This window comes from Salvelinus namaycush, chromosome 9 (assembly GCF_016432855.1).
Source record: "Salvelinus namaycush isolate Seneca chromosome 9, SaNama_1.0, whole genome shotgun sequence".
Classification (NCBI taxonomy): Eukaryota; Metazoa; Chordata; class Actinopteri; order Salmoniformes; family Salmonidae; genus Salvelinus; species Salvelinus namaycush.
This window is the reverse complement of record NC_052315.1, coordinates 17,674,513-17,695,936: the sequence shown is the minus strand read 5'-3', so window position 1 is coordinate 17,695,936 and position 21,424 is coordinate 17,674,513. Positions and strand designations below refer to the sequence as shown.

The 21,424-nt window shown below is 43.8% G+C and overlaps 2 protein-coding genes across 2 annotated transcripts; one reads left to right on the top strand and one right to left on the bottom strand.

Annotated features, from left to right (window-relative positions):
* Positions 1–308: 308 nt before the first annotated feature.
* LOC120053172 (serine/threonine-protein kinase NIM1) lies at positions 309–3,190 on the bottom strand. Its single transcript, XM_039000335.1, has 5 exons — positions 3,175–3,190; positions 2,937–2,999; positions 2,685–2,870; positions 1,659–1,927; positions 309–1,398 (listed from the first exon to the last, which is right to left on the bottom strand). Exons 1-5 carry the CDS (start codon positions 3,188–3,190, stop codon positions 643–645), a joined length of 1,290 nt encoding a protein of 429 aa, XP_038856263.1. The 3' UTR covers positions 309–642.
* A 3,832-nt stretch (positions 3,191–7,022) lies between these two features.
* LOC120053406 (DNA polymerase epsilon subunit 4-like) lies at positions 7,023–20,895 on the top strand. Its single transcript, XM_039000528.1, has 4 exons — positions 7,023–7,436; positions 14,180–14,264; positions 14,956–14,997; positions 20,609–20,895. The coding sequence occupies exons 1-4, from the start codon at positions 7,185–7,187 to the stop codon at positions 20,623–20,625; spliced, it is 396 nt and encodes a 131-aa protein (XP_038856456.1). The 5' UTR covers positions 7,023–7,184; the 3' UTR covers positions 20,626–20,895.
* Positions 20,896–21,424: the final 529 nt, after the last annotated feature.

Genomic DNA, 21,424 nt, shown 5'->3' with positions numbered 1-21,424 from the left:
GGTGCTATTTATCTATCTATCATCTGTACTGCTACGAATAAGCGACAACAGATCCGTGAGTGTAGTGTGTGTATGTGTGTTTGTGGTGTGTGTTTGTGGTGTGTGCGTGTGTGTCTGTGCGTGTGTGTCTGTGTATGTGTGTGTGCATTTGTGGTGTGTGTGTGCGTGCGTGTGTAACAGTATAACTCTAGTCCGTCCCCTCGCCCCGACCCGGGCGCGAACCAGGGACCCTCTGCACACATCAACAACAGTCACCCACGAAGCATCGTTACCCATCGCTCCACAAAAGCCGCGGCTGGATCAGAGCAAGTGACGTCACCGACTGAAAGGCTGCTAGCGCGCACCACCGCTACCTAGCTAGCCATTTCACATCGGTTACATTCTCTTCTGGTGGAGCCTGGCTATACAGGAGGCCAGACTCTGTAGCATTATTTCTCAACCTCCATGGAGGTCCATGGAGCAGCACTGGTTCCTGAGATGTTGCTGACAGGTCCCTCAGATAGTTCATAGTTATGGGAGAACTTCACTTCTCAAGTGTTCAATTTCAATATAAGTGGCCCACCAAAATTGTTTGTTTTAATCCAAAGAGAAGATCCATAATTTTCCAGTCCCTGGTTCAAAATCTGTTGCAAAATCCCTGGTCTATAGGATAACACAGACACTGGTAGGGTTGTGCTTGTCCATAACAGCAGTGGTCGTCCTGCCGTTCTTACTGCCAAAGTCCTCAGGGTAAAGGGCTGCGTATCCCACCGCCTCCACAGACCTCCTCTTCTGGACGAGGTGGAGGAGGATACGGTACGTCCCCGTCAGGGGGCTGCGATTGTCTGTATAGGTGTTGTTCTGCAGGTGGACTCCCTTGATGCCCAGATCAGACAGGGCCGACTTCACCTCCTGCTCCTCCACACACAGGGCCTGGGAGGTCTCAGCCAGGTGAAAGGGTGTCTGGGGCAGGGGGGCGTACGCCCGAGGGTACTCAATGCTCTTCAGCCACGTGCTGGTCATTATCAGGGAGATGGAGTCACGGTCGGCGGGCACAGACCTCAGCATGCCCTTTATGGCCAGTTGGCAGGGGTTGGGTACATAGTCAGGGAAGGCGTAGGCTCCCTGCATGATACAGCGCTTCAAACGACCAAGGTTGTCGGCGTGGAAAGGCATGGTGGCGGTGACCATGAAGTAGAGCAGGATTCCCAAGGCCCAGATGTCCACGTAACGACCCACGTAGCCTTTGTCTTTGAAGAGCTCTGGAGCGGCGTAGGGTGGGGAGCCACAGAACGTGGTGAGGACTTCAGATGGAGCACTCACGATACTGAAGCCAAGGTCTCCCACCTTGATGCAGTAGCTGGTGGTGTAAAAGATGTTCTCTGCTTTCAGGTCTCGGTGGACGATGTTGTTGTCATGCTGAAATTATAACAAAAAGGGGTAAGGTGGGGGTACGTTAGTTGGATGTGCTACAAAATTACGATGTGCTCTCTGAATCAATCAAGCAAGAATAGCCTACAATAATTGGATACATTCTGGCAAATCCTGGCCATAGACAATGCATGATTTATGCAAAAGTTATGCATCCAATCCTCAAGTTAGGAAGCTGCCTTAATCACAGAGTGGAATTGACATCTGTGCCCGTCTACTGTTCAATGCTTTGACTGGCTATAGCTCACCATGTGTTTGATGGCAGAGATGATCTGGGCAAAGATGAGCTTGGTCTCCAGGTCAGACAGACGCCCCCGGTTGGTGATACGTGAGTAGAGGTCTCCTCCACTACCGTACTCCATCACCAGGTACAGGCGCTTGGTGGTCTCAATCACCTCATAGAGACGAACAATGTTAGGGTGGGACAGCTTCTCCATACAGCTGATCTCTGTGGCAAACAGAGACTGAGACTTCTTGTCCAGCCGAAGCTTATCCAAAATCTTGATTGCGACCCTCTCTGAGGGAGGGAGTGAGAGAGAGAAAGACACAGAGAGAAGGGGGGGAGAGGGAGAAACCAATACAGAAATGATAGGAGAGCAGGAAGGGTGATGAGACATGGCAACTGGTGTAATTTAATTTGAAGCTTCACCAAATTATATAACGTCCAGTGAAACATGTGCCTGAGAGGAGAATGTGAGGGTAAATGAAGAACTCTCCTTTTCCCCACCCCCCATCTCGCCATCTCTCCTGTGTTATTTCCCTGTAGGGATCTCTAACTGCCTGCTACAGAAATTAAACAGAGCTGTATAAAACATGAATTCACCACAGGGGGTGAGGGGGGGATCTGAGGCGATCAGGAGGTGCTTAGTTCAGGTGACCACCCCTTGTCCTCTGGCATCAGTATTCACCCTGTTATAATACCCCCCTGGAGACAGAGTCTGTGTGGCAGGCATGGGAGGCTAGAGACAGGGTCAGCTCAGAGGGAACCAGTCAGTAAGAATGTGTTAGAGAGCTATATCTTCATACTGCCAGGTCCCAACCATTGAGTAGGAACTGTAATGTCCATTTTGTTACATTTTCCAAAGTGGCATCAGTTGGTGTACTGAATGGAACATATGATTATATCATTGGAGACGAGGTACTGCTCAACTCAACTCTTGCTCAACTCTCACTCTGTTTACTGTACCAGTCAGGCTTGACTAGATTAATGAATTGACCAATTAATAATTTAACTAACTACTGAAAAGATGACAAACAAATAAATCTCTCCTTACCTTTAGTCAGGGCATGGATACCCAATCTAACGTGGGAGAAGTTCCCACACCCTATTTCCCCCCTGAGCTCGTAGAAGGAGATCCTCCGGCCCAGTATGAGGTCGTTGACTACCCTCTGGTCATGGTTCATGTCATAAAGCACCCTCTCAAACGGTGTCTGCCTCATCCTCTGTTCTGGGGTCAGTTCTGGTATAATAGGACAGGTTGAAAGGACTTTGGGTGTTTTATCCAATGGCGTTACACTCGTCTCACTTGGCTTGGCTTTCTTATCCTCCTTGTCCTTGCGTTTCGGCCACGCTAGTCTGGATTTGAGTCCTAAAAGGCACAAAGGAAAAAAATGAATTACAGGTGAGATTTTAATTTGGGTGAGGTTCCCTGTGTTCAATGGCAGGGATTCCGATTTGGGACTATTGGGGGTAGATGTTCTCTGGCCTCTCCAGTTAGCTCTATTCACATAAAATAACATCACACAACTTCTTAAATATCCTACCGCTCCCTTCTATCATGCATTGATACAAATGACTTACCTGTCTTTCTTATTCCTGTTAGCTCCTATTGGATCAAATGGATCATTGAGCATTGATACAAAGGATCATTGATTCAAACTGTCACATATTATAACTCTCTCTATCTGACATTCTTTGTTAGAGGCTTGGGGCACAGCTCTGCTGATGGTCTGACTGGCCTTAAGGATTCATAATAGCAGTCAAAATGTCTTTTAGGTCATCGTTACAAAAGGTGATTTAATTGCAGACGTGGAGCTCCACCATTACCTCTGGGTAAATGTGCAGTATGCAGGACTGTCATAATGAGATTGGCTCACACTAATCTCCATGCAGGAGACTCCTGTTGACTTGAACGGAATGTCCGGCCAGCTAAATAATCATCTTAACAGCTTTAAGTGACATTGACTATTCTTACTAGTGCATATTGGAGACAGCGACACTTGGAAATAGCACAGCAGTATTGACTCTAAGAACTCCCTATGGTCAAATACATGGATCTGTTTATTTTTTTTTTATCCCAGCGAAACAAATCATTCAGTCCCTCAGATACAGTAAATCAATCAATAATGAACAATTTACAAATCGAAAGGAAAACTACATAAAGAGCAATGCATTTAACAATGGAAATAAGTGCCAGACTTTATTGTGTTATCCTCAAGGATTTTACTCATGTGCATGTATGGCTTTTTAAGTTTTATGTGTGCTTATTTTTTTAAATGGTTGTATTAATAAACTAAACTAAACTGTCTAGTAAGAAGAGAAAAGGCAGTGATTGGCATGTGTGCATACTGCTGATTACAATATATGGCACATCAAGCACTATCCCCTAAATTATATGTGGCCTTGTACTTGAACTGAAGATCATCAACTCGAAGCATAAAAAGAGGTGGGGATTGACCTTACACACAGCATCACTACATTATTTATTTTGTGGGCACAGATAAGGTGTTACGCCCTGACCGTAGAGAGCTTTTTATGTCTCTATTTTGGTTTGGTCAGGGTGTGATTTGGGTGGGCATTCTGTTCTTTTTTCTATGTTTTGTATTTCTTTGTTTTGGCCGGGTATGGTTCTCAATCAGGGACAGCTGACTATCGTTGTCTCTGATTGTGAACCATACTTAGGTATCTTTTCCCCACCGATGCTTTGTGGGTAGTTATTTTCTGTTTTGTGTTTCTGCACCTGACAGGACTGTTTCCGTTTCGTTCATTCTCTTTGTTATTTTGTTATAGTGTTCAGTTTAAATAAAAAGCATGAACACTTACAACGCTGCGCTTTGGTCCGATTATTCCTCATCCGACGACGACACCCGTTACATAAGGTCAGGTTGGGTCATGGAGATATATGACTGTGAGGTCAGAACCAACATCTATAATAGTTGGTAGGATTAGCCAATGAGGCCTTGGTCTAATGAGGTCAGAGCAGAGAATCTCATTTTGGGCCTGGGCAGGCCATTATAGCGTTATACAAAATCTTATGTACAGTATAACTGTATTGTGCATTCCTACACTGCTTTGAGAAATAAACTGAATCAAAAGTAATAATTGGGCACTGAAGCACTTTTTGTTAACAATGTTAAATCCATGATATCCCTAGACACTCTTGTAAAGAGTATGAATACGTGAATTAAATGTAAAAATAGGATGGGACTGAATCCCATGGTTCTGTAATGTAGCCTACAGTATGAACCAATGTAGCCTTCAAACAATAGACTGGAAAAGACTATTAAAGTCATGACGGCCCAAGACAACAGGTGCATCAGGCTTTTTTTATTTTATTTAACCTTTATTTAACTAGGCAAGTCAGGCTTAAAGGAAATGTTCACCCAAATTACTGAATTACATATTGGTTTCCTTACCCTGTAATCAGTCTATGGACAAGGTATGACACCAATCCATGCTTTGGTTTAATTTCCCTGTCACAAATCCCATTCACAATCAATGTCATATACTTTCGGATTATTTGGACATGATGCGCGAAAAATGCTGATATTGGTAGGCCACCGTGAAAAGGAAACAAAACCAAAACATGGATTGCTGTCATACCTTGTCTATAGACTGCTTACAGGGTAAGGAAACCAATGTGTCATTTTGTAATTTGGGTGAACTATCCCTTTATGAGCACAGAACCATTTTAAAAGTGATAAGGGTATATATAATTATACATTTAGGTTTATCTCATCTCTATATATTTGTCATCTCAATCTGGTTTATATTTAATGGATGCTGACACATCAAAGATGTTGCTCTCCCCTTTGGAAACACTCTCAATGCAGGTCAGGATTAGACAGAGCTCAGTTTGGGAGGTTAGTTCTGTTCTGAAAATACAACTGAAAATGCAATAGATAACACTCAGTATAGGGAGAGCACAAGACGTTGAAATTACTTATTTTTGGTTTAAAAGACGTTGAAAAGACGTCTTTCAACCAATTTTGCTCACTGGTACAGTACTATACTCTCTCGCTGTGCTGCAAGAAGCTATCTGGTTGAACTGTTACACAACACAATGATCAGTTACAACTGGATCGGTGCCCCTGAACTTTATGTGATAATATATTCTGATGCAATGCAATTCCTTATAATTTCTCTGTAACCTGTAATGTTTTTCAACATACACTAATATCAAATTCATGCCATTATTTTTGCCTAGGTGTCTGTTTTGTGCTTGCAATTGCCTTATACGGTACATTGATTCAGAAATGAATGTAATAACAGGAGTTCCCAGGTAAAAAGCAATGAGGTTTGCACAGAATTCCAATTTAAAACCACAATTTTGATTAATTTGTTTGATTCTATTCTACTATTGCAGTAACATACACCATTTCATAATGCCCTATAGAAATGGCAACACATTGTTATGGGGCACAATAAATAACTGCTTTTGTCTTATTGATCTGATAGAAAATGTTATGTATTTTATCTAAATTTGTTGGGACCAAATTAAAGGCCTAAATAAGTAGACTACATGCAATTAGACTATATGTCAACCCGTATTGGCGTAATGAACACATCTGCATCTAAAATAAACAAAATAGCAAAAAAGTTATTTATATGCACTTTATATGCTCTTTCGCATATAACTAACTACTCACAAAATAATAGTTTTAAGTGTTACCTGGTAGTTGCGGATCCCTCATCCTTCAAGTCCAGCAGTAGAGAAGATACAGTGTGTGTGAATGGAGTGGCTCACCATCACTAAACCTCAGGGCATCACCCTGCCAATCCTATTATCACCGTGTATTAATATCCATTAGAGACTGATATAGACAAGGCAGCACTAAATCTCTGGACACGCAGCTAGAGCACTTTTCTAAATCATGTGAATCTAATGTAATGATAAACATTAAACATTTTATTGAAAGGTAGGCCAATCAAATTCAATATTTATGACAGGTCTAGCTACAAACAATTAATAATTGCTCACATTTCTACAGCAATAGAGAAATGGAGATGGCAATTGAATGCAACAGATATATGATAGAGTTCTTAATTAGTGTCATGATCTGTCATGTTTCCTATTCAGCATCGTGGGCGTTCTGTAGTCAATGTTCTAATGTAATGATAAACATTGAACATTTTATTGAAAGGTAGGCCAATCAAATTCAATATTTATGACAGGTCTAGCAACAAACAATTAATAATTGCTCACATTTCTACAGCAATAGAGAAATGGAGATGGCAATTGAATGCAACAGATATATGATAGAGTTCTTAATTAGTGTCATGATCTGTCATGTTTCCTATTCAGCATCGTGGGCGTTCTGTAGTCAATGTTTCACAACGTTTAGGAGGAGCGCTGAGGAGTTGTGAACACTTTGTTTGGCTTCCGTTCGAGACAATCGTCGCCTCATGAAGTCGGCAATTTATCCAATCACACACAAGGAATAGATGGCGGGAGTGAAAGGGGAGGGACATTCGAATGTGTGATTCTCGAGCACATTTTCTACGCTAGGAAAGTAGCACATGCTAGCTACGAACTGTATGTGGCTACAAGAGAATGGCGGAAAGTGTTGCAGTCTCTGTCGCCCCCTTGGGACCCACAGAGTCGGACCCAGAGCGATGTGAAGGCGAGGAAGAGGTACGGGGGAACGAGGCTGGCGAGAACAACCAACAAACTGGGCCTGTTGCAGGAGGTCCCCAGAACCGTCTCGCGAAGTTACCGCTATCCCGCATCAAGGCATTGATGAAAGCCGACCCAGACGTGTCCCTCGCCAGTCAAGAGTCTGTGTTTATCATAGCTAAAGCCACAGTAAGTTAAAACTATTACGTGGAGTAGCTACCAGTATGATAGTTTGTTTTCATATTTGGTAGCCTACAGTCAACATGGACTAATGCCATGTAACTGGCTAGCCAGCTGATTTATGGTCCTTGTTGTAGTTAGTTGAGTACCACAGGATGACACAATACCCATAAAACCTAGAGGTCAAACAGGGAAATGGTTCCTATCGTTTTCCACCTTTTCATTTTTCCCATAGGGGATTTTGGAAACACTTACAATAAGGACTGTGTTTCGTGTAGACTTACCCTGGCGCGACGTTTTCATAGCTGTGTAAATCTCTCCTAACAAATATATTTGCATGTATTTACCCTCCCAAAAATGAAATGCTAATGTGGCTATCATAAGGAACTACAAATGCTATGTTAATCTGGACAAGACTGCCAAATTGAAGTAAAACTAAGATTCTATGGATTAACTATATAATTTTAGCTAGATGTAGGAATAGATAGGCTAAATTTCTTTAAATGGACAATTCTGTGAACTGTCTTCTGCACATTTTTTTTTAAATTGACACTACCTTTTAGCAAAGGGATCAGTTAGCGATGATGTGGTGGAGCTTGCAGGGATTTGTAGTTTTGCATGATGTCTATTTTGATGCTAATTAGCAGTTTTGAATCTGAGCGTAAATAGAGCCGAATATATTGATAAGTCACCTTGTCCGAGAGAGATTTACATAGTTATCAAAATGTCACGCCAGGGTAAGCCTACATCAAATCAAATTTTATTGGTCACATACACATATTTAGCAGTTGTTATTGCGGGTGTAGCGAAATGCTTCTTTGTGCATAGCTCCAACAGTGTAGTAGTATCTAACAATTCACAACAATACACACACATTTAAAGGAAAATTATGGAATTAAGAAATATATAAATATTAGGGTGAGCAATGTCGGATTGGCATTGACTAGAATACAGTATATACATATTAAATTAGTAAAATGGTATGTAAACATTATTCAAGTGACCAGTGATTCCATGTCTATGTACTTAGTGCAGCAGCCTCTAAGGTGCAGGGTTGAGTAACTGGGTGGTAGCCGGCTAGTGACAGTGATTAAGTTCAGTGCAGGATACTGGGTGGAGGCCTGCTAGTGATGGCTATTTAACAGTCTGATGGCCTTGAGATAGAAGCTGTTTTTCAGTCTCTCAGTCCCAACTTTGATGCACCTTTACTAACCTCTCTTTCTGGATGATAGCGGGGTGAACAGGCCATGGCTCAGGTGGTTGATGTCCTTGATCTTTTTGGACTTCCTGTGACATCGGGTGCTGCAGGTGTCCTGGATGGCAGGCAGTGTGCCCCTGGTGATGTGTTGGGCAGACCACCATCTGGAGAGCCCAGCGGTTGCAGGCTGTGCAGCTGCTGTACCTGGCAGTGCTACAGCCTGACAGGATGCGCTCAATAGTGAAAGTTTGTGAGGGTCTTAGGGACCTAGCCAAATTTCTTCACTACACTGTCTGTGTGGGTGGACCATTTCAGATTGTCATTGACGTATAGGCCGAGGAACTTGAAGCTTTTCACCTTCTTTACTGTGGTCCCGTGGATGGGAGTGTGCTCCCTCTGCGGTCTCCTGAATCCACCATCAGCTCCTTTGTTTTGTTGAGGGAGAGGTAATTTTTCTGGCACCACTCCGCCAGGGCCTTCACCTCCCCCCTGTAGGCTGTCTCGTCATTGTTGGTAATCAGGCCTACTACTGTTGTCGTCTGCAAACTTGATTGAATTGGAGGCGTGCATGGCCACATAGTCATGGGTGAACAGGGAGTACAGGAGGGGGCTGAGCATGCACCCTTGTGGGGCCCCTGTGTTGAGGATCAGCGTAGTAGAGGTGTTGTTTCCTACCTTCACCACCTGGGGGCGGCTCGTCGGGAAGTCCAGGACCCAGTTGCACAGGGCGGATTTCAGACCCAGGATTCCGAGCTTAATGGTGAGTTTGGAGGGCACTATGGTGTTGAAGGCTGAGCTGTAGTCTATGAACATTATTCTTACATAGACATTCCTCTTAGGGCAGTGTTCAGTGCGATGTCTATTGCGTAGTCTGGATCTATTGGGACGGTATGCAAATTCAAGTGGGTGTAGGTGTAAGGTGGAGGTGATATTATCCTTAACTAGCCTCTCAAAGCACTTCATGATTACAGAAGTGAGTGCTATGTGGCGATAGTAATTTAGTTCCTTTTTTACATTTTTTTTATTTAACCTTAATTTAACTAGGCAAGTCAGTTAAGAACAAATTCTTATTTACAATGACGGCCTACCAAAAGGCCTCCTACGGGGGCTGGGATTAAAAATAAAAGATAAATATAGGACAAAACACACATCATGACAAGAGAGACAACACTACATAAAGAGAGACCGAAGACGACAACATAGCAAGGCAGCAACACATGACAACACAGCTTGGTAGCAACACAACATAACAACATGGTAGCAACACAACATGGTAGCAGCACAAAACATGGTACAGCCATTATTGGACACAGACAACAGCACAAAGGGCAAGAAGGTAGAGACAACAATACATCACGCAAAGCAGCCACAACTGTCAGTAAGAGTGTCTTTGAATGAAGAGATTGAGAATACTGTCCAATTTGAGTATTTGTTGCAGGTTGTTCCAGTCACTAGCTGCAGCGAACTGAAAATTGGAGCGACCCAGGGATGTGTGTGCTTTTTGGGACCTTTAACAGAATGTGACTGGCAGAACGGGTCAAGTATGTGGAGGATGAGGGCTGCAGTAGATATCTCAGATAGGGGGGAGTGAGGCCTAAGAGGGTTTTATAAACAAGCATCAACCAGTGGGTCTTGTGACGGGTATACAGAGATGACCAGTTTACAGAGGAGTATAGAGTGCAGTGATGTGTCCTATAAGGAGCATTGGTGGCAAATCTGATGGCCGAATGGTAAAGAACATCTAGCCGCTCGAGAGCACCCTTACATTTACCTTTGCTTTCTTGGGTACAGGAACAATAGTGGACATCTTGAAGCAAGTGGGGACAGCAGACTGGGATAGGGAGAGATTGAATATGTCTGTAAACGCTCTAGCCAGCTGGTCATGAAACACAGCCCTTATTTGAAGTGTTTCTAAAATCCCCTATGGGAAAAATGGTGGACTGCTAGGTTTTATGGGTATTATGGAAAGGGAAAAGGGGACAACTAGTCAGTTGTACAACTGAATGCATTCAACTGAAATGTGTCTTCTGCATTAACCCAACCTCTCCACTGTGGGGCTTTATAGCCGACAGTAATTGCGGGCTAGTCTTTGGGTGCTGAAGTCCTTCTTTGGGATTTGGATGGTGGATCGTATTCAACTTTTAGGTGCATACACCGCCACCTATTGTCACGACCTACCTACATTAAATTCTCTTCATTAGTCCTGTTCCTCTACGAATGTGAAATATAGCCCTAGACAACACCACCTTTACTCATTAAATATACACTATCCCATTCCACTACATTGACCCCATCTGCTCCTGCACCATGCTAAGGTCCTGGGAGGATCGAACACCACCTCTCAACAAACCTTGTAACTATTTTGATGTCAAATCTCTTATACCCAAATACATGTCTCCAGCTGCCACCACAACATCTATTTTTTGTGATTTACATTCAATAACTGCGGTACAGTTGATAACCATTGCTATGAATGCTAAGAAGCCAAACTTACTAATGCATAAATTACTTGTTGGCCTATCGCTCTGTGCTGGCACAAATCTACTACTCACTGGAATCCTCTCAGGATTCCTCACTCTTTTCCCATCCTCGTCTACTTCAAATCAAATTTTATTTGTCACGTGCTGAATATAACAGGTGGAGACCTTAGTGTGAAATGCATGTTTGAGCCTTCCTCTGACACTGCCTAGTATATAGGTCCTGGATGGCAAGCAGCTTTGCCCCAGTGATGTACTGGGCAGTATGCACTACCCCCTGTATTGCCTTACAGTCGGATGCCGAGCAGTTGCCATACCAGGCGGTGATGCAACCGGTCAGGATGCTCTTGATGGTGCAGCTGTAGAACTTTTTGAAGATCTGGGGACCCATGCCAAAATTTTTCAGTCTCTTGAGGGGGAAAAGGTACTGTTGTGCCCTCTTCACGACTTTCTTGGTGTGTTTTGGGCCATGATATTTTGTTGGTGATGTGAACACCAAGGAACTTAACTCTCAACCTGCTCCACTACTGCCCTGTCGATGTGAATGGGGGCGTGGTCTGCCGTCCTTTTCCTGTAGTCCATGATCAGCTCCTTTGTCTTGCTCACGTTGAGGGAGAGGTTGTTTTCCTGACACCACACTGCCAGGTCTCTGACCTCCCTATAGGCTGTCTCATCGTTGTTGGTGATCAGGCCAACCATTGTGTCATCAGCAAACTTAATGATGGTGTTGGAGTTGTGCTTGGCCACGAAGTCGTGGGTGAACAAGGAGTACAGGAGGGGACTAAGCACGCACCCGTTAGGGGTCCCCATTTTGAGGATCAGCGTGGATGATGTTGCCTACCCTTACAACCTGGGGGTGGCCCATCATGAAGTCCAGGATCCAGTTGCAGAGGGAGGTGTTTAGTCCCAGGGTCCTTAGCTTAGTGTTGAGTTTTATGGGCACTATGGTCTTGAACACTGAGTTGTAGTCAATGAACAGCATTCTCACGCAGGTGTTCTTTTTGTCCAAGTGGGAAAGGGCAGTGTGGAGTGCGATTCAGATTGCGTCATCTGTGGATCTGTTGAGGCGGTATGCAAATTGGAGGTGTCTAGGGTTTCCGGGATGATGGTGTTGATGTGAGCCATGACCAGCCTTTCAAAGCACTTCATGGCTACTGACGTGAGTGCTACGGGACGGTAGTCATTTTGGCAGGTTACCTTCGCTTTCTTGGGCACATGGACTATGGTGATCTGCTTAAAACATGTAGGTATTACAGACTCTGAGAGGTTGAAAATGTCAGTGAAGATACTCGCCAGTTGGTCCGCGCATGCTCTGAGTACACGTCCTGGTAATCTGTCTGGCCCGCGGCCTTGTGAATGTTGACCTGTTTAAAGGTCTTGGTCACATCGGCTACGGAGAGCGTGATCACACAGTCGTCTGAAACAGCTGGTGCTCTCATGCATGCTTCGGTGTTGTTTGCCTCGAAGCAAACATAAAAGGTATTTCGCTTGTCTGGTAGGCTTGCGTCACTGAGCAGCTCGCGGCTGGGTTTCCCTTTGTAGTCCGTAATAGTTTGCAAGCCCTGCCACATTCGACGAGCGTCAGAGCCTGTGTAGTACGATTTGATCTTAGTTCTATATTGACGCTTTGCCTGTTTGGTGGTTCGTCAGAGGGCATAGCGGGATTTTTTTTATAAGCGTCCGGATTAGTGTCCGACTCTTTGAAAGCGGCAGCTCTAGCCTTTAACTTGGGCGGATGTTGCCTGTCATCCATGGCTTCTGGTTGGGATATGTACGTACATTCACTGTGGGGACGACGTCGTCGATGTGCTTATTGATGAAGCCGGTGACTGAGGTGGTATACTCCTCAATACCATTGGATGAATCCCGGAACATATTCCAGTCAGTGCTAGCAAAACAGTCGTGTAGTGTAGCACCCGTGTCATCTGACCACTTCCGTATTGAGCGAGACACTGGTACTTCCTGCTTTAGTTTTTGCTCCTAAGCAGGAATTGGGAGGATAGAATTATGGTCGGGTTTGCCAAATGGAGGGCGAGGGAGAGCCTTGTATGCATCTCTGTGTGTGTGGAGTAAAGGTGGTCTTGAATCTTTTTTTTCCTTCTCCCCTCTGGTTGCACATGTGACATGCTGATGGAAATGACTTAAAACAGATTTAAGTTTCCCTGCATTAAAGTCCCCGGCCAATAGGAGCGCCGCTTCTGGATGAGCATTTTCTTGTTTGCTTTTGGCCTTATACAGCTCGTTGAGTGCAGTCTTAGTGCCAGCATTGGTTTGAGGTGGTAAATAGACAGCTATGAATAATATAGATGAAAACTCTCGGTAGAAGTGTGGTCTACAGCTAATCATGAGATACTTTACCTCAGGCGAGCAATATCTTGAGACTTCCTTAATACTAGATGTTGTTCACACCCCCCAATTCTCACAAGGCACCCCGATCTCCACCCCCTGTATTTCCGTAAATGCATTATTTCCTCCAACTTGGCCCAATTCACATTTCCAATTGCCCATCCTGACATACCGAGCTACCGTCTCAACTAATAGCCAAGCAATTATTCAGCAACTTCCAGAGAGGCTCAGGCTCCTTGGGCTTTGTGGTGGCTACTCTGGTTTGGGTGTCCTCGGCAGGACGCTGTCTCTGTAAACAAGTGGTCACACATTGTTCTGGGTTCCACTGCGCAAAGGGGGTTCGTTGAGTTTTATGAACATCAAGGCAGACGCACAGTGACTTGACTTTTTTTTCACAGTTCTAATTGGCCAAGTGGTCAAGCCTCCTACGGGTCTCCGCAGTGTGCACACACACACAGCCTATAGTTAATCATTCTAGCCACTCCCAGAGATAAGACAGGGAAGAAACCACCATTTACCTCTAGGCTGCTATACATATTTATTTGGTTTGTCATTCTATAATTTTTCATGGAATTTTAGTGGTAATTAAATATCATTTGATTTAGAAATTATTAGAATGAGTTTTCCAGACGTAGTTTTACCAGCTCCATGTATTCTAAAATTGAAAAGTGAGGGAGCGCCGCTCCTGGATGTTACTCACTGTTTACTAAACTTCAGTTCATGTCTTCCAGGAACTCTTTGTTGAGATGATTGCCAAAGATGCCCTGGTGTATGCCCAGCAAGGAAAGAGGAAAACTTTGCAGAGGAAAGATTTAGGTTAGTAATGTCAAGTGGACATGTTGTTGACCAAACATTGATCCTATATACCATATGCTTAGTGTAATGGTCACCAACCCCTGGTTCTGGAGAGCCACAGGGTTTGCAGACTTTAGTTCCATCCCCGTACTAAACACGTATTAGGCCTATACCTGATTCAACTGATCGGGGTCTTAGTGTTGAGGTAGAACAAAAGCCTGCGCACCAACTCCCACCAACAGTAAACACTTTCATTGTAGGACACACACACACCTCATTCATCTCATTGAGGGCTTGATGATTCGTTGACAAGAGGAATCAGGTGTTTATCTGGGGCTACAGCAAAAGTGTGTATTTGAGTTGGTGTGCAGGCTTTTGTTCTACCTCACCACTAAGACCTTGGTAAGTTGAATCCGGTATAGGCCTAACTCTACAGGACCAGGATTGGTGGCCACTTAGGCTAGACCAGGGGTAGGCAACCCTAGTCCTGGAGTGCCGCAGGCACTTCAGGTTTTTGATTAAACCGACCTAGAAGACCAGGTGTGTTGAATTTAGGCAGTCACTGAACTGATCGATTAGCTCAGTTGGTCAGGTGTGGTGCCTAGTTGGAACAAAATCCTGAAGTACCAGCGGCACTCCAGGAACAGGGTTGCCTACCCCTGGGCTAGCCTTTGACTAGTTGTTCCTAACTATTGTTTTTTTTCACTAACAGACAATGCAATCGAGGCCATAGATGAGTTTGCTTTTCTGGAAGGTAAGTTCTCTTCCATTCTCTGCCAAGCATGCTTCTTTACTAAACCTCTACCATGTTTTTATCCTCATAAGATTGCTAATAGATTTTATGTAATTGGATGATCATGCTGTGATGCATTAGCCTGATTTCATTGGCTGTACTGAATCAGTAATGATTCAAATAAAAGTTTCTGGGTTGCGTACACATATTTGCAGGTGTTATAGCAGGTGCAGCAAAATGCTTATGCTACTAGCTCCAACAGTGCAGTAGAATATCTTGCAAATACAATACAAATAATAAAATCAAGAAATAACAATCCAAAGTGAATATATAGTTATATACACTGCTCAAAAAAATTAAGGGAACACTAAAATAACATATCCTAGAGCTGAATGAATGAAATATTCTTATTCAATACTTTTTTCTTTACATAGTTGAATGTGCTGACAACAAAATCACACAAAAATGATCAATGGAAATCAAATTTATCAACCCATGGAGGTCTGGATTTGGAGTCACACTCAAAATTAAAGTGGAAAACCACACTACAGGCTGATCCAACTTTGATGTAATGTCCTTAAAACAAGTCAAAATGAGGCTCAGTAGTGTGTGTGGCCTCCACGTGCCTGTATGACCTCCCTACAACGCCTGGGCATGGTCCTGATGAGGTGGCAGATGGTCTCCTGAGGGATCTCCTCCCAGACCTGGACTAAAGCATCCGCCAACTCCTGGACAGTCTGTGGTGCAACGTGGCGTTGGTGGATGGAGCGAGACATGATGTCCCAGATGTGCTCAATTGGATTCAGGTCTGGGGAACGGGCGGGCCAGTCCATAGCATCAATGCCTTCCTCTTGCAGGAACTGCTGACACTCCAGCCACATGAGGTCTAGCATTGTCTTGCATTAGGAGGAACCCAGGGCCAACCGCACCAGCATATGGTCTCACAAGGGGTCTGAGGATCTCATCTCAGTACCTAATGGCAGTCAGGCTACCTCTGGCGAGCACATGGAGGGCTGTGCAGCCCCCCAAAGAAATACCACCCCACACCATGACTGACCCACCGCCAAACCGGTCATGCTGGAGGATGTTGCAGGCAGCAGAACGTTCTCCACGGCGTCTCCAGACTCTGTCACGTCTGTCACATGTGCTCAGTGTGAACCTGCTTTCATCTGTGAAGAGCACAGGGCGCCAGTGGCGAATTTGCCAATCTTGGTGTTCTCTGGCAAATGCCAAACGTCCTGCATGGTGTCGGGCTGTAAGCACAACCCCCACCTGTGGACGTCGGGTCCTCATACCAACCTCATGGAGTCTGTTTCTGACCGTTTGAGCAGACACATGCACATTTGTGGCCTGCTGGAGGTCATTTTGCAGGGCTCTGGCAGTGCTCCTCCTGCTCCTCCTTGCACAAAGGCGGAGGTAGTGGTCCTGCTGCTGGGTTGTTGCCCTCCTACGGCCTCCTCCACGTCTCCTGATGTACTGGCCTGTCTCCTGGTAGTGCCTCCATGCTCTGGACACTACGCTGACAGACACAGCAAACCTTCTTGCCACAGCTCGCATTGATGTGCCATCCTGGATGAGCTGCACTACCTGAGCCACTTGTGTGGGTTGTAGACTCTGTCTCATACTACCACTAGAGCATTCAAAAGTGACCAAAACATCAGCCAGGAAGCATAGGAACTGAGAAGTGGTCTGTGGTCACCACCTGCAGAACCACTCCTTTATTGGGGGTGTCTTGCTAATTGCCTATAATTTCCACCTGTTGTCTATTCCATTTGCACAACAGCATGTGAAATTTATTGTCAATCAGTGTTGCTTCCTAAGTGGACAGTTTGATTTCACAGAAGTGTGATTGACTTGGAGTTACATTGTGTTGTTTAAGTGTTCCCTTTATTTTTTTGAGCAGTGTATATTACACTGAGTGTACAAAACTTTTGGAATACCTTAATATTGAGTTGCACCCCCTTTGCCCTCAGAACAAACTCAATTCGTCAGGGCATGGACTCCACAAGGTGTCGAAAGCATTCCACAGGGATGCTGGCCCATGTTGACTCCAATGCTTCCCACAGTTGTCAAGTTGGCTGGATGTCATTGGGTGCTGAACCATTCTTGATACACATGGGAAGCTGTTGAGCGTGAAAAACCCAGCAGCATTGCAGTTCTTGAAGCACTCAAACCAGTGTGCCTGGCACCTAATACCGTACCCTGTTCAAAGGCAATCTTTTGTCTTGCCCATTCACCCTCTAAATGGCACACATACACAATCCATGTCTCAAGGCTAAAAAAAATCATTCTTTAACCAGTCTCCTCCTCTTCATCTACAATAAGGGATCATAGGTTTCACCTGGTCAGTCTTTGTCATGGAAAGAGCATGTGTTCCCTAATGTTTTGTACACAATGTGATAGACACACACACGGACAGTATCTATCACACTGTGTATAAAACATTAGGAATGCCTTCCTGATATTGTGTTACATTATGGGGTATTGTGTGTAGATGGGTGAGAAAAGAACAATGAAATAAATAGTTCTTGCATAGTTTGGAGCGGTCATTGTCCTGCTGCAAAATCTGGATCCCAACAAATCAGCTGGGCTAGACAATCTGGACCCTCTCTTTCTAAAATTATCTGCCGAAATGGTTGCAACCCCTATTACTAGCCTGTTCAACCTATTTCGTATCATCCGATATCCCCAAAGATTGGAAAGCTGCCGCGGTCATCCCCCTCTTCAAAGGGGGAGACACTCTAGACCCAAACTGTTATAGACCTATATCCATCCTGCCCTGCCTTTCTAAAATCTTCGAAAGCCAAGTTAACAAACAGATCACCGACCATTTCGAATTCCACCGTACCTTCTCCACTATGCAATCTGGTTTCTGAGCTGGTCATGGGTGCACCTCAGCCACGCTCAAGGTCCTAAACGATATCATAACCGCCATCGATAAATGACAGTACTATGCAGCCGTCTTCATCGACCTGGCCAAGGCTTTCGATTCTGTCAATCACCACATTCTTATCGGCAGACTCAATAGCCTTGGTTTCTCAAATGACTGCCTCGCCTGGTTCACCAACTACTTCTCAGAGTTCAGTGTGTCAAATCGGAGGGCCTGTTGTCCGGACCTCTGGCAGTCTCTATGGGGGTGCCACAGGGTTCAATTCTCGGGCCTACTCTTTTCTCTGTATATATCAATGATGTTTCTCTTGCTGCTGGTGATTCTCTGATCCACCTCTATGCAGACCACACCATTCTGTATACATCTGGCCCTTTGGACACTGTGTTAACAAACCTCCAAATGAGCTTCAATGCCATACAACACTCCTTCCATGGCCTCCAACTGCTTTTAAATGCTAGTAAAACTAAATGCATGCTCTTCAACCGATTGCTGCCTGCAACCGCCTGCCTGACTAGCATCACTACTCTGGACGGTTCTGACTTAGAATATGTGGACAACTACAAATACCTAGGTTTCTGGTTAGACTGTAAACTCTCCTTCCAGACTCACATTAAGCATCTCCAATCCAAAATTAAATCTAGATTCAGCTTCCTATTTTGCAACAAAGCCTCCTTCACTCATGCTGCCGAACATACCCTCGTAAAACTGACCATCCTACCCATCCTTGACTTCGATGTCATTTACAAAATAGCCTCCAACACTCTACTCAGCAAATTGGATGTAGTCTAGCACAGTGCCATCCGTTTTGTCACCAAAGCCCCATATACTACCCACCACTGCGACCTGTATGCTCTCGTTGGCTGGCCCTCGCTACATATTCGTCGCCAAACCCACTGGATCCAGGTCATCTATAAGTCTTTGCTAGGTAAAGCCCCGCCTTATCTCAGCTCACTGGTCACCATAGCAACACCCACCCGTAGCACACGCTCCAGCATGTATATTTCACTGGTCATCCCCAAAGCCAACACCCCCTTTGGCCGCCTTTCCTTTCAGTTCTCTGCTGCCAATGACTGGAACGAATTGCAAAAATCACTGAAGCTGGAGACTTATCTCCCTCACTAACTTTAAGCATCAGCTGTCAGAGCAGCTTACAGGTACAGTGAATCTGTAAATAGCACACCCAACTACCTCATAAACCCCATATTGTTATTTATCTTTTTGTTCTTTTGCACTCCAGTATCTCTACTTGCACATCATCATTTGCACATCTATCACTCCGGTGTTAATGCTAAATTGTAATTATATCGCCTCTTTGGCCTATTTATTGCCTTACCTCCCTAATCTTCTACATTTGTTCACACTGTACATAGATTTTTATATTGTGTTATTGACTGTGCGTTTGTTTGTAACTCTGTTGTTTTTGTCGCTTTGCTTTATCTTGGCCAGGTCGCAGTTGTAAATGAGAGCTTGTTCTCAACTGGCCCACCGGGTTAAATAAAGGTGAAAGAAAATAAAAAATAAATAAAGTAGGAGGAAATTGGCTCCAATTAAGCGCCGTCCACAGGGCATGGCGTTGCAAAATTTAGTAATAGCCTTCCTTCTTCAGGATCCCATTTACCCTGTACAAATCTCCCACTTTACCACCACCAAAGCACCACCAGACCATCACTTTGCCTCCACCATGCTTGACAGATGGCGTCAAGCACTCCTCCAGCATCTTTTCATTTTTTCTGCATCTCACGAATGTTCTTCTTTGTGATCTGAACACCTCAAACTTAGATTTGTCTGTCCATAACACTTTTTCCAATCTTCCTCTGTCCAGTGTCTGTATTCTTTTGCCCATCTTAATCTTTTCTTTTTATTGGCCAGTCTGAGATATGGCTTTTTCTTTGCAACTCTGCCTAGAAGACCAACATCCCGGAGTCGCCTCTTCACTGTTGACGTTGAAACTGGTATTTTGTGGGTACTATTTAATGAAGCTGCCAGTTGACGACTTGTGAGGCATCTGTTTCTCAAACTAGACACTCTAATGTACTTGTCCTCTTGCTCAGTTGTTCACCGGGGCCTCCCACTCCTCTTTTTTTATTCTGGTTAGGGCCAGTTTGCGCTGTTCTGTGAAGGGATTAGTACAGAGCAGTGTACGAGATCTTCAGTTTCTTGGTAATTTCTCGCATGGAATAGCCTTCATTTCTCAGATCAAGAATAGACTGATGAGTTTCAGAAGGAAGTTCTTTGTTTCTGGCTGTTTTGAGCCTGTAATCGAAACCACAAATGCTGATGCTCCAGATACTCAACTAGTCTAAAGAAGGCCAGTTTTATTGCATCTTTAATCAGGACAACAGTTTTCAGCTGTGCTAACATAATTGAAAAATGGTTTTCTAATGATCAATTAGCATTTTAAAATGATACACATGGATTAGCTAACACAACGTGCCATTGGAACAGAAGAGTGATGGTTGCTGATAATGGGCCTCTGTATGCCTATGTAGATATTCTATTAAAAATCAGCCGTTTCCAGCTACAATAGTCATTTACATTTACAACATGAACAATGTCTACACTGTATTTCTGATCAATTTGATGTTATTTTAATGGTCAAAAAAATTGCTTTTTTTACAAAAACAAGGACATTTCTAAGTGACCCCAAACTTTTGAACGGTAGTATATATTAATAATAGATTTGTATAGTATGGTTGACAATATTTTGGTTTTTGTTTTTGTTTTTCTATGTTCTCTTTCAAGGTACTCTAGATGCCTAGACACTCTCAGAAGAAAGAAGGCAGTTCAAAGATCAGAGGCATTTGGAAACCAGACTGACCTGTGTTGCTTTTGAAGTGACATCACTGAGTTGGTAATTGCATATTTGAGAAGATTTTGGTACTGGTTGCAAGGAGTTCCCTTCTTGAACATGTTCAGTAAATACTGACATCATTGATGATCCTCCTTCAATTAGTCTTGTATGCAAGGAATCTGACTTTTTTGTTGTTGTAAATAATGTGAGGTATGTTGAAATAAATCATACAAATGTTTGTAAATCTAATAATTGTCGTTTTAATCAAGAAAGCTTTATTGGGAACGGTCATTTATTTTCAAAAGAAATACATCCACCTTCATTTAGTGTTCCGTAGTGTCCAGCTGTTTAGGCAACAACTACACTGTGCCAGTTTCCAATGTGAGGAAAATATAGACTTAACATTTTAATAAAATGGAAAGTACGAGACATCAAATTCTATCCTGCCAAAATCATTTAAAACCTCTAGCAGACACAATGCTTTACAGGGGGTCTAGCAAATGACCAGGTCTATATTTTGCGGACTAAGGGGTAAGACGTTGGGCATTTCCTTTCCTAATATCTATTACTCTGTCTGCAGGTTCCAAGCTTAGAGACTATATTTACGTATAATACCATTATATCCTGTTTGTTTTGCTGTTTCTATAAACTATCGGGCCAGAGAGAGGGACTTGAGCTGCAGGACAGGTCCATAATCAAAAAAGCATAATATGAGCTTTTCTGAAGATTACGATGGCTCACGCCAGGACAGACACACATGCCGGGGA

Coding starts and splice junctions, on each gene's coding strand:
- LOC120053172 (XM_039000335.1), bottom strand. Junction 2,871..2,936: donor GGATAAGAAAGCCAAGCCAA/GTGAGACGAGTG, acceptor CTATTATACCAG/AACTGACCCCAGAACAGAGG. Junction 1,399..1,658: donor TCTCTGCCATCAAACACATG/GTGAGCTATAGC, acceptor TTATAATTTCAG/CATGACAACAACATCGTCCA.
- LOC120053406 (XM_039000528.1), top strand. CDS start 7,185: ATGGCGGAAAGTGTTGCAGTCTCTGTCGCCCCCTTGGGACCCACAGAG. Junction 7,437..14,179: donor TTATCATAGCTAAAGCCACA/GTAAGTTAAAAC, acceptor CATGTCTTCCAG/GAACTCTTTGTTGAGATGAT. Junction 14,265..14,955: donor TTTGCAGAGGAAAGATTTAG/GTTAGTAATGTC, acceptor TTTCACTAACAG/ACAATGCAATCGAGGCCATA.